Raw genomic sequence first — 13,112 nt, forward strand, 5'->3', positions numbered from 1 at the left:
GAGGCCGCCGCTGCACCCTCCCGCCCTGCGGTGCTGCGGGAAGACCTGGGCCCCGCGGCAGCCGCCATGGCCCGGGTGAGGGTGTGGGGCGGCTCTGAGGCCTGCTGCGGCGGAGCTGCACCTGGCGCGGGAGCGGGCCGCTGAACCCACCGCCTTTCGCAAAGGGCTAAAGCAGCTCTGAGATGGCTGCGTTCAGCTTTTAGGAATATCCCGTTATAGGGGAATGGGCTTTCTCTTCTTTAATATGATCAGTGAGCTTGCAAGCAGTTACTGTGCGTGGTTGGAGTACAGCGCATGTTCTCTCCTTTGTGGCTTCACTTCAGCTGAAGCAAGAAAAGGAAAAATTGTTGGGGGTAACTGGAATAGAAGACAAGGGACAGGAGAGTGCCATCAACACAACTGCAATTAATCCTGCAATGCATCTCTCCCACACACACTTCATAAGCATCATCCATTTTTTTTTAAAAAAGGGAAGTGATTAGATTTTTGTGTGACCTCAGTGAAATCACTTCTGCCTCATGCTTCAACTGTGAAATGAATAAAGCTAAAATGTTTCAAATCTTGGTACCTCTACCTTGTTTTGGTACTTCATTTGTTATTCAGCCTTTTGTACTATTTAAACTCTCAGTTGTAAAAAATATGCAACAATCTTGAACAAAACCCCTTACAGATAGAAAAACAGCTCTTCAGAGCTTTATTTTCCTCTGCACACAGGCTTGAGGCTACTACAGTCCTAATACTTTCCAAAATGAGAAACATCCTCTTCTGCTGTTGCCATGTTAAAATGATAACAAAAGTGGAAAAAAGCAAAGTGGGGGCAGGGTGAGAGGTATTATGTGTGCAAAGGAATTTGCAAAACTGTGTGAGAGGGGATATTTGGTCCTTAATTCAAAGCCATAGTGGCAGGAGTGGTGTGTGTTACAGTCAGATTATCAAAAGAACTCAGATCCATTCCCACCTTCTTGCTCCTCTCAAATGGAGCAAAGTTGGTTGAGCTTCTGTGCAAACAGGTCTGGGAGCTCCTCTTTCAAAAGAGAGGCCAAATAACATGCATGATTCACAACCAAAACCCAGGCAGAGTGGTTAAGAAAAGCTAAATTTATATTAAATTATCATCAATCCCTAAAATGCTGAACACAGTGGTTAAATAACTCCAGAAAGTCCAATGTCTCCAGTGAGTAACGTTAAAACCATTACACAGGAACACATGGAAATCACTGACGTTAGCTCGGGACAGGCAGGAGAGAGGTTTGCTTTTTACATAGTAAATCAGTGCTCAGAGATCATCCTCCAGTGGCCTTTCTACATTCTTAACATCCTAAGTGCAACGAGGGTCTTCTCTTCCCCAGAATGGGGAACCATGATGCACCCCCTAGGCAGCATCTCACTGGGGCTATCTCCAGGAAAAAGAAACCAATTTCTGGCCACCTCAGTGGCAGAGGAGAGGCTGTGGGACATTTTGTTGTTCCTTTTCACCATAACCATTTGAGGAAGGGAGCAGAGAGGAATTATGAATGGTTGTTAGGCTGGAGGGTGCAGGGTCCTTCCTAAGAAGCAGCAGAGAATATTTATCAAGGTGGAGATCACAAGTACCATGAGCTGTTGAAAAGACTGACTGGGTTTTCCTTTCCATTCTGCACTTGCAACTTGGACAGCAATTACTTTGACAGGCTGACTGAACCTCAAGTGACAGGTCTGGGCAGATGTTTCCCTTCACCCCTGTCCCACGTCCAGATTTTGGTGCACATTCACATAAGCTATTGGGGCACACTGCCCCCCCAAACCCAAAGAAACCCTGCTTTCCCAGAAGTCAGGGCCTTCCTCCCTCATCCACCCACTCACTCCCAGCTCTGATGCCCCTGCCCCTACACGTGGTTTCTGTTCCAAATCTATTCTTCTGCCTATGGCTTGAGCCCTCTGATGTTGCCCCTACATGAGGCACCTTAGACAGGCAAGGCCCATGTCAGTGATACCCACTCCTTTCAGTTCCCAGTTGAGTCCACACCTCAATCCAAAGGTGCCTCTGCCCAACAAAAACAATTCTTCCCAGGCTGGAGTCAATCAAATAAATAATTAAATAAAAATCTAATTAAAAAAAACCCTCTAGGAGTAGGGAGGAGTCCCACATTAACACAGGGAAATTTCCAAGCTTTAGCTCCAGTTCATTTTCCACAGGAATATACACCAGTCAGCCCAGTGGTGCAGTTATGGACAGTTTCAAGCCACCTAACCAGGTCAAAGCTGCAACCTTCCCCTTTCTGCAAAGCTACCTCTGCTGGAAAAAGTACAAGTACACCCAACCTGCTGGCTGTATCTGGATAAGGTCAGAGCAGAGGAAGATGGATTTTTTTTTTTTTTTTTTTTTTTTACCAGCTGAAAAAATATCGCACAGGAGATATACCCTCCCCGCAACTCAAAGCCATATGCCTAGTGTATGCTTTGCTCTCTTTACACCATGGGTGGGAATGTACTTGACCTCTTCCCAGGACATAAAGAGGTTACAGAGTTTGCCATGAGAAATTCTTCACTGGAAAGTTCTGCTTCTAAGTATCTGGCTTAACACTTAATATTTTACCATGATAGTATCCATACGACTTGAGGGGTTAATATAAATCTCATTTTTGAAGAAGCATCAAGAGATATTTTCTCTATCTTTTTTCCCCCTCTGAACAAACAGATGACAAGAGAAGTCAAGAGAATATGAAGAGGTGGCAATAGTCCTTGGGAGCATGCAAGCCCCAGCTCCAGATGCTGCTAGGGTGTAACTGCAAGGGTAGAATTACACCCCCTCAAGGGTAAAGGCCTTGGAGGCCAGAGAACAACTGAAGCTTATGCAGCCGATGGGAAAAATGCCTTTGCAATGAGAGCTATTTAGTGCTAACAGATGAGCTTAAAGTGCAATTCTACCTGATAAACAACTATTTAAAATGGCCCTTACAACTCCCTGATTATTGTCTCCTAGGTCAAATGGGCTCAGCCTAGTAATAAAGCAGTTCCTAACTGTCATCACTGAGCATTCCCCCCGGAAAGAGTTGACCTAGGAATTCTCTCTTTTCCCTCATTACAGTAATGAAAGGTCCTAAGGGCCAAGAGAATTTGTACCTTGCAGAATTGGGACTTAGCAGATTTTCTTTCTTTTTTTTTTTTTTTTTTTATACATCGGTTGTGCAAAGAGAAGAGTAGAATTTAGGTCTTGCTGAGATCCATTTTCTCCCATTGGCTCTGTAGAGCTAAGAACAATACCACCTCTTCTTTCCTCAAGTTCAGCAGTCTGACTCTAGTACCCACAGGGAGCAGTTCTGAAAGGGCCATTTGCTGACTCTTGTTTTTCCAGAGTAGAAACATGTTTTAACAGGAAAGTGGAGAACAGGAGCAGTGTCCACTGCCAGCAACAGACACAGTGCTCTGATTTGAGCATTCCTTAAAATTTTTACTAGCAGAGGGGAAAGTAATGTAAGTAAAGTAAAGAAAGTAAAGTGATGCACTCATGAAGTGAGTCGTGGCAGCTGTGGTTATCCTCTTTATGCCCTTAAAAGGTGACTTGATGCTGTGTCAGTGTCCCCTTCAGCCCCAAAGTATACCCCATCTATTTCAAGACCTCTCTCAAGTCAGAGACCCCTCAACACAAAGCCTCAGAGAGTGCTGCTAGTGCTGGAATGACTAGGGGAACTTCTGTGACCAGCAGCTAGCAATGAGGCAGCTCTGCTCTCTTCATGGGCATTGACCAGGAGCTGGACAGCACGGGACTTGCAGGTTGCCGGGGAACACAGAATCTGAACCAGATTTGGGCCAGAGGAGTCACTACAAGTGTTAATGTGGCAGCTTCCAGGAAAAGGAAACATATAAATAAACCACAGACAGTGAAAATGAGACAAAAAGATCTCTAGGTTCCAACCCATCCATCCTCCCACAACAGCACAGCTGCCCAAGCTCCTTGCTGAATGGCAGTCAGTCTCTGGGCCCCTCACAAGAGAGGCTGGTCTCTGTGCCCTTCCTTGCCTAGCAGGCAGTCTCCTGTCTTGTTTTTTGTGCAGAACAGAGGCTAGGGAGGGTATGAGCATTTCCAGTCACGTGTACTTTAGACCTCGCTCTCTGTGGAGGGCTTGCGTTGGTGTTTCCAGCCTGTGTCTGGGAGTGAGCCACGCCGTTCAGGAGTGGCTGCTGCTGTGTTAACACTGCTGCATTCAGACTGTTCTTCCTGTAGCAGCTGCTCAGTTTCAGTGTCATCCAGTGAACCAGAGCTAGCCTGGATAGAGACTGTGTCTGTCTTCATGCAGACATGGTCCCGGAGGATCCCTCCTCGGGAGCTCCGAATCTGCTTAAGGTCATCCCATTCGGAATCATCACTGGATAAAAGGCATATCCCCTCCACAATCTTGATCTTCTCCTTGTTGTAGCTGTGGTCAGGACCAGTCTAGGGAGCAGACAGATGAATGAAAAAAAAAACCAATACACGTATAGAAAAATATGGCAAAGAGCAAAGCAGAGCTGGAATGTAGACAGTGAAGCAGACAGAAGGCTGGACCTCCATGTAAACAGCCACTAGCTTTGACTGTCACAATGGCAGAACCCATTCTAAGTTTCCCTTCAGTTCTTCACCACCCCCAGATGAATCCTCCCTGCAAGAGCACTCATTCCAAAATCCAGGAGCTTCAAATTATGGAAGGGGAATGAGGATGAGCTGGCTCTTCTAATTCAACTACATATAATCCCTGACAGCAGGGAGTAAGAACAACACTGAGCCTAAAAAGGAAGAAAAGAAAAAAAAAAAAAAGGAAAGAAGGAACAGCCAGAAGACTTCATGGTAAAGGGTAAAAGTAGGCAGGGAATTGATTCTAGGTCTGCAGTATCTTTATCTCTGAGTTATTCTAGATTCATCTCTCAGGAAAGCACAGCTGGAACACCACTGTTGAGTCCAAGTCTCACAGTGATACAAGTGAAGGAGATTATAGGGAAACTGGAAATGCTCAGAGGCTAAAGGGACCAGACTGAGATTAAAGTAGTGAAATCTGTCTAACTTGGCCCACTGACAAATAAGAAGCATTAGAACATCTGATCTGTCCCTGAGGAGAAAGGGGAGGGGGTGGGGAAATATACATCTGGGTATATCTAGGAGCAGCAGAATTAAGAGAAAAGTGGAAAGGATTTAGATTCCCAGATAAATAATCCCATTTTATCCTTAGTAGATGTCCTGTCCTGTTTGGACTGGACCAAGGGATACTGCATGGGCAATTTCTTGTTTGATCTTCTCGAAGGCTTGTTGTCACTTCACATAGAGGTTTCACAATCTGACTGTACGAAGCGACAATCTGACTGTACGAAGCGACTCAGAAGAGAAACAGTTTTGACTGGGGCCCTGAACAACAACAAGCCTTCGAGAAGATCAAACAAGAAATTGCCCATGCAGTATCCCTTGGTCCAGTCCAAACAGGACAGGACATTAAAAATATATTTAGCCAAATGAATGTGCTGTTGTCACAGTCTACTGCAGAGCAGCCCTCAGCAGAAGCCAGGAGCAGGAGGAACCCCACAGGAGCTCACTCTTCTCACTAAGCCTTCTCCCTTTATAATGAGCAGACATCACGGTATGGGCTACACCTGTAGCTAACTCAGGTCAGCTGCCCTGGCTGACAAGCCTGCCTAACATGGAGGGCCTATGATTCTATCCCAGCCAAACCAGGACAGCAGATAAGGCTAAAATGGCAGGAAAGTTTGGGAAATCTATTGGATAGTACCTTTGAAAAACAAAGCCAGAGAAAGCTCTCCTCTGCACAAGTCTGCTGCTCAAGGAACTAAGTGATCTACTAGATTATCATAAATAGCCCTACAGAAATTATCTTTTTCGAATCTCACATACTGAGTATGAATAGCCAAAGCCAAGACCAAAGGATCTGCCATAGAAAATTACCTATACTTTCTTGACATATAGTAGAGCTGGTTTAAGGACATAAAAGCAGGGGAAAAAAACAAGAAAGAGCAATTAGTATGGGACAATGCTTGAGCCACACAGCAGAGCTTGAGTGAGAGAGGCAGGGTCAAACACATAGAGTAGCGATACCTGACGTAAGGATGTGGATGGAAATCAGAAGAGGGAAGATGAGAAGCTATCTGAGTGATAAGAAAGCTTCTGAGGAGAAAACAGAGGAGAAACTAAGTGCTGCAAGATATCATATTAAACCCTCTCCATCCTGTGGCACACAGGGCAGACCTCTGCAGGGCCTTTAAAATGCTCCATTTAATAAGGGCTCCAGTTCTCTCCCTGTCCCATCCCTTCCAGGCAGTGCACAGCCAGGAGCCACATTCTGGTTACCAAATCCCTTCTGGCTGCCTGGCTCCCCTGGTGATTGTCCAAAGCAACCTTGGTGCAACAGTTACTAACCAGGACTGTGTCCAGGGAAAACAATTCTCCCTGACTCCTGTACTTTGAGGGCCAGCACCCCAATACAGGACACTGTGGGAGTGGGGAAGAAGCAGAGTGCTAAAGACAGGTCTAATTCACTACAGCTCACCAGAGAAGAAATGCTGCTGATTGATCTCCATAGGAGTCTAAGCAATTCACTGAAGCTGTCCTCCTATGTCCTAGATGTAAATGCTGACAAGCTGCAACATTTTCACATACTAAGGCCTGTAATACTCAACAGCAGCTTGAGCTGTGCTCCCACATCCTTAGTAGCAGCTCTTACCTCCTTCTTATAACACAACTGGTTGTACATGGTTGGTTTGGGAATTGCTTCAATCTTCACCTCCTGGGTAGATGTCCGATATGAGGGATTACTGTAGGTGAGGTTCCCCAAGCCAGGATCCGTGAACTTGGACTTATTATGCCTAGAAGGAGAGAGTTGTCAGAAAAGACACAGCACCCTACTGCCAGGATCCAAAGTTCCTGACTGCTCAGCGAGTGGAAAGTTCCAGCAATCTTCGCTGTCCCTCAAAGTGAGAGAATGCTGCCTTCACCTGGCTCTTCAGCTACCACTACATTCACTAGCTACCAGTTCAGCAAGGCACTGCCATGTAACCACAAAAGCTATACAGGCAGTAACTGGTGAAGCTGTTTGGCAGAAAGCACATGAGCTCACACATGTACTGAGATATGAATTATTTCACATCCCTGTCCATAACTCATAAGCTCTCTGCAGAAAATTTAGCCAATAAGGCATCAAATAACAGACTTGCATGCCCAACAGTTCAAAGTCACAGGACTCAAACCTTGCAAATAAAATCAAACACTGCTTCCAATGGAGAACAAAGTGATTGTAAATGACAATAAAAAAAGATGAAGCAGGAGCTCTTGTCTACAACCATAGGTTTTAGTGTTGGCCAGGAGGAGGGGGAAAAAGATCACTTACCTATATATGATTAAAGCAGCAATAAGCAGCAAAATAAACAAGATGCTGAGAAGACCTCCAATAATGTAGCTGACATGCAGTCCTTCTCCTGAAAGTGAACAGGAACGATAATTTATGCACGCTCCTTAACTTCCACTGGATAATACTGACCTCAGTGTAACACCTAATGCAGAGGTTTTACACCATACAGCAGTATGTAAAGTGAAATGTCATCAAGGTTTAGCAGAGGGTTTTGTTTGGCTTCATATGAAACCAAACATATGATAACCCTTCCTCCCACCCAGGCCCCAGCAAACCAAGAAGCACCAAGATCTTTGTAATGGGCTTGGATAAGGATGAGTTAGACCCCCTTGCTGACAGGTTACTTCTGCAGTGGGAAACAATTACCCTAGTCAACCACCCTCAACTAAACACAAAGGGGACAGTAAAGAAGAGGATCAGTAACATAAAGAGCCCAATGGATGAGGTATGGGATGAAAGAAAACAGAACTATTCTTCAGATCAAACTGTAATTTTGAAAAGTCTGCATATAGGCTAATGAATGTGTATGACTGATGTTCATCCTTAGACATGCTTCGCTCTGCTCAGAGGGCATTTGAGTAATTCAAGTCTGCATTTCAGAAATTTGAGTTTCAAACACTATGGACTGGAATGCCCTGGACATATCTAGAGGAACAATCCTGGTGGAGAAGAGTCAAAGAAAAGGAACTCACCCATGGTTGCCAGCACTGCCTCATTGGCATGGGTACACAAACCTCGCCTAGCATCTTTGTCAGAGCAGCTGAATGACAGAAAGACAGTTAGTTACTGAAAGTAGCATCAACAGTATCAAAGGTATCAAAAGAGAGAATGGGACAGGCTAGCACTGATATCTTTCCATTTCAAGGACAGAAGCCTTCCTTTCTCTTCTTCAGTATCCTTCTGTATCCAGAGGAGAGAGGACCATATACACATATATGTAGAAGTGTGTGCATGTATGTATTAGTTAAAGGTCTGCAATATCTTTAGATCCGAGTCATTCTAGATTCACCTCCCAGGTACACAGGTGTATACATATATCTATCACAACGCAAATTTCACTGTGAGTGCTGAAGCAAAACTCAGAACAACCTAGAGCCAGCACAAAGATCTTTCTGTCCAATACATCATACTCAACAAAGTGGAAGTTTTGCCTTGTAAATAACCCAGTCATATATTATAGAACATAATTTTTTGCTGGGCAGTAGGAATAGCAGGCTGTAGGGAATTAGCAGAAAAAAAATCTCTTAACTACCTGCATTGTAACTTAAATGTTAGAGCTGCAAAGGTTGTGTTCTGCCCCAAACAAGCTATCACTTTGTGGCCAGGGCAGAACTACTTTGTCAGATGTCTGGGTCAGGTCTGAGATGTCTCAGGGAATTAAAGCAACAAACTCCCTTCTCCTACTCTCAGAAATGAGTTCTCAAAATTAGCAGTTCAAAAATCAATCAAATAAATGACATGGCCTCAGGAGGATTTTAGCACTTCAGCACAGTCAGCCTAGACACACATTTCAATAGAACAGACAAAGAGCTCTGCACCTCTTTCTTGCCAGCTCAACAGCATTCTGCATTCTTTGTCAAGATGGTTTTCCCCATTATGAACATGAAGTCTGGAGCTAGAATAGCCTCTTTTGGCTAGGAAGAGGTACGTTTGGATGATGACAACCAGAGGGGGCTTGCACGTTGCACCTTGCACAAGCTGTGACTTTCAAACCCCAATTCCAAGAGAACAAGAGCACTTACTTTCCTTCTACTGCTTCCAGAGATGTGAGAGGTTTGGTTGTTGAGGTACCTACTCTGCCAGGTGGCGTCTGACTTCTTTCACTTACACTGGTGGGTTCAGGACCAGGAGGCACCACACCAGGAACTAGAACAACAGAGAAAAATAAGCAGGACCCAGACTTTGAGGGACAGATGAACAAGTCTGATAAGCTATACAGAGCTCCTGACATGGTCTATATGAGCAGCTTTCCCATCTCAAACCCAGTCTGTCAGCAGAAAGGACAGAAGAAGGCTCTATTGCTCTCAACCGCCTTACTTCCAGTATACGACTCTGCGTATGTTTTTATACACTGGAGAGCTTCAGATGCTCTGGTTGCCACTGCCACTGCATAAGTAGTGGCAGTGGCTCACTTACAGAAGCTACTACCCAAGTGACACTCAATAAACTCACTAGTAGAACAGGGCTGCCCATCTGGTTCATCTGGACATGCGCAGACAAAGTCAGAAGCCCTGGCAAAGCAGAGGTGAGTGCAGCCTCCATTGTTCACTCCGCAAGCATTAGTACCTGGAAGGAACAAGCAATTTTCTAAACATGTTGCAGATGACCAGGTAGGAGCTCAGAGCAACAACCTTTTTTCCTGCTCAGCCAGAGATACTTTCTAGAAATCCAGCAAGTTACTATGCTCTGGCACATGCCCTTCATCTGACTGCTAAGAAAGTGATGAAATAGCCAGACACTGGTAGAATTAGGGCAATCTTTAAAGGAGGGCACTGGAAATCATTAGACAGGAGCCCAGTCAACACAGCTGCACAGATAAAAAAAAAACCAAAGCGCTCACATTCTTCTGTTTCAACACAATGTCAGATGAACAACACAGAAAGTGACATTTGCTAATCAAAGCTGTAAAAAAATACCATTAAAAAAAAAAAAAAAAAAAAAAGAAGATGTAAAAGATATACTTGACTGAAATGTCACAGGCAGACAAGCAATGTGTCCAGGGAAAATGCATTAACAGTTTGAGTACAAGAAAGTTTGACAACCTTGCTTGACATCTACAGTAGCACAGTGGTTCCACAGTTCGTTTTGTCTACAGTTAGCATTTGCCTGAATCAAGGTCCTCCTATTTACCTGTTTGTCTCTGAGAGGAAACCACAATGATATCCATCAGTCCCTCAACATTGGCTAGGACTGTCTCTTTGTTCCGCCCAGAGTATTTGTCTACTCTCTGGATAGATTTGGTTTGCCAGTCAGTCCAGTATATCCACCTATCCTGCTGCTCAGGGAGACAGCAAAGAAAAATCACAGCCATTAGTATATTTAGCCACATAGACACAGAATACCCATAAAAAACACATCTCAGTGTCACATAAGGCCCCAAACAAAGGTCTTTTCAAACCCTTCCCCTCTTATCATAAAGATGATGATTGTCTACACCCCACAGGGGTTCCGACAAACTTTGTTAGCTCCACAGAAGAGTTAAATACCATCCCCTCAGCCATCTTAGCTTCCCCAGACTATAAGCCTTCCCTGTCCCCAAGCTCCATTGTCCAAACTCATCAACACACCAGGGAGAACAGTGGCAGCAGGAAAATCTTCTTACCTGTGTCAGAGCAAAGGGATGTGACACCTGGCTGACCAACACTTGCCGTAGCTTCCCATTGAGATCACAACTCTCTATACGATCAAGATGAGCATCCACCCAGTAAATCCTGGAGGAACAGAGAAAGAGGTGAGCCTCCATCTATACAATCCCTCTTTACTTTCTAGTCATTCATTAGCCAAGATGGATCAGACAAAAAAAACCAAAACCAAACCCTCAATGCTACTCCAATAAACCAAGCTAAGAAGGCTAAAAAAAAAAAAATTTAAAAAAAAAATCATTGCAAGTATAAGAAAATCTTTCACTGACCTCCTGGTGTCATAATCCAAAGTCAATCCATTAGGCCATCCTAGGTCAGTGTTAATCAGGATTTTACGTTCAGAGCCATCCAAGTTTGCCCGTTCAATTTTAGCAATGTGACCCCAATCTGTCCAGAAGAGGTACCTGAAAAGGCAAAAGACGAGCATAGTAAGAAAAGAATATTTCATTTAGCCTAATGAAAGTTTTTACTATGAATTTCACTTCCAGATTCTTCAGGTTCAAAAAAGATTGTGTGGTCTGTAGCTTGATTCTCCCAGCTATCTGCCAAACCTTCAAATTCACTGTCTGCCTGATCACATCTGTTACTCAGAGTCAGCCCCTTGCTGGTACCTGCAGATTCAAACAGCACATCTCTTCTTCCTCCCACAATCTCCTCTTCCAATCTGCCTCTTGCATAGCCCTTCTCTCTGCTCCACCAATACCCTATACCTACCCCTTCTTGGGAAAGACAGCAATGGCTCGGGGCTCATCCAGGCTGTTATTGATCAGCACTTTCCTGGAGCTTCCATCCAGTCTAGCTACTTCTATGGTATTGCGTCCTGTGTCTGTCCAGTAGAGGTTCCTGGCAACCCAGTCCACTGCCAGGCCATCTGTAGTCTTCAGACCCTGACCAATAACAGTTTCCATGTTGCTGCCATTCAGATCAGATCGCCTGGATGGAAATCAATGACAAATGGCAGTGAGGAACAGATAGCTCCTGGAAAGCCTTCACACCTCCATGTGTGACCCCCATCAACCACAGAGCCACTTTGTACTGCTACCTCCCCAACACCTTTTTCCCCATAGTCTCCAGCAGGTTAAACACACCTTCAGCATTTAATTCAGTGACACACATGATGCTGTGTACCAAAGACGATGTCTAAGTAGCAGCGTATTGCCAGCATCTCACTCTCCCCAGCTTATTGGCACACTCCACAGCTCACTGTGGCACAACCAGCACAAATAGCTATGTGACATGGGCACTGGCCAAGCAGATGACTAACACCCACCTGATGACATCAAGAAATACATCTGTGTAGTAAATCTTGCCATCCACACTATCATAGTCCAGAGAAATTACATTGTTCAGCTCGGGGACAGGTATGTGCACATCTGTGTGGTCACTGGTGTCCAGTGATATTCGGCGGATGGAAGCGCGGCTAGAGAAGAGTAGGTAGGTCTCTGGAGAAGAGTCACATGTCTGCTCATCTCTCTTCAGCTGGATGCCAGTGGGGCAGGCACAGGAGAAGCCAGTGGGGTGAGGCAAGCAAAGGTGGGAGCAGCCACCATTACGAACCCCACATTTATTGAAGCCTTTAGAAATACCGAAAGCACAGTTTAAGGATTGGTCCCACAGATCAAAGCTTTATTTTAAAGGCTACATACATGCACAACTTGCTAGCAGCTGAGTCCATCCTCACCACCCCAGCCTTGCTGGGAATCTACAGCTTTTCATACAAAGACTGCCTCCCCCCCCTCCAAGATTTGTGGTGGGTATGGGCATGGCTGGGCAAGGAGAACAGGAAGGCAGAGAAGTCTGGGAATCATTAGGAGCAAAATCTTGACCTGCATTCCTTGCTAATCATAGTTTTCCATGGAAAAAGGAACAGCCAGATGCTGACAGATACACACAACTGCAGTTTAGCTTTATTACTGCTGCAAATGGTAATGCTGACAGAAAGATCCAACCCTGTGGGGAAGAAGTGTGAAAACACACCAGAGGCCAGGCTGACAAAGAAGCTTCTGTTTCAACTTAGCTGCACACAGTGGCAAGTAAACAAAGGCATCAGAGGAGCCTGCTGAAAGTGCCTGACATATTAGGGTCATATCTTTTTTTTTTTTAATTGACAAAAACCTAGCATACATTTACTAGAAGGAGATAAGCCCAGAAGGCAGGCGCAGGGAGTGGGAAGAAGACAACAGGGATATGGCAGCTAGAATTTTGGTTATCTTTAAGTTATATTGTGAAGTTATACTGTCCAGACTGATGTTCTGCTGTTAGTAGCCACAGGAGAAGCAGCACAGAGTTTTCTGTAGAAGTACGTCTTGGGGAAATTCCACTGAATCAAAGCCACAGTGCAAAGCAACAACTCCCACTGAAAAGCAAGGAGGCAAGAAGGGGT

The 13,112-nt window shown here is 44.8% G+C and overlaps 1 protein-coding gene across 1 annotated transcript in view; it reads right to left on the reverse strand.

Annotated features, from left to right (window-relative positions):
• Window positions 1–4,049: 4,049 nt before the first annotated feature.
• Window positions 4,050–13,112, reverse strand: part of LRP4 (LDL receptor related protein 4) — a 90,746-nt gene continuing 81,683 nt past the window's right edge. The window contains exons 28-38 of the mRNA XM_086462997.1: window positions 12,000–12,303; window positions 11,444–11,662; window positions 10,999–11,133; window positions 10,690–10,798; window positions 10,218–10,362; window positions 9,540–9,653; window positions 9,110–9,233; window positions 8,060–8,127; window positions 7,347–7,434; window positions 6,684–6,825; window positions 4,050–4,414 (exon numbers count right to left, since the gene is read on the reverse strand). Of these exons, the coding sequence (XP_086319123.1) occupies window positions 4,079–4,414; window positions 6,684–6,825; window positions 7,347–7,434; window positions 8,060–8,127; window positions 9,110–9,233; window positions 9,540–9,653; window positions 10,218–10,362; window positions 10,690–10,798; window positions 10,999–11,133; window positions 11,444–11,662; window positions 12,000–12,303 (1,784 nt within the window). The 3' untranslated portion in view covers window positions 4,050–4,078. The remainder of the gene's footprint in view (window positions 4,415–6,683; window positions 6,826–7,346; window positions 7,435–8,059; window positions 8,128–9,109; window positions 9,234–9,539; window positions 9,654–10,217; window positions 10,363–10,689; window positions 10,799–10,998; window positions 11,134–11,443; window positions 11,663–11,999; window positions 12,304–13,112) is intronic.

Source organism: Leptosomus discolor, chromosome 3 (genome assembly GCF_034619465.1).
Source record: "Leptosomus discolor isolate bLepDis1 chromosome 3, bLepDis1.hap2, whole genome shotgun sequence".
Lineage (NCBI taxonomy): Eukaryota > Metazoa > Chordata > Aves > Leptosomiformes > Leptosomidae > Leptosomus > Leptosomus discolor.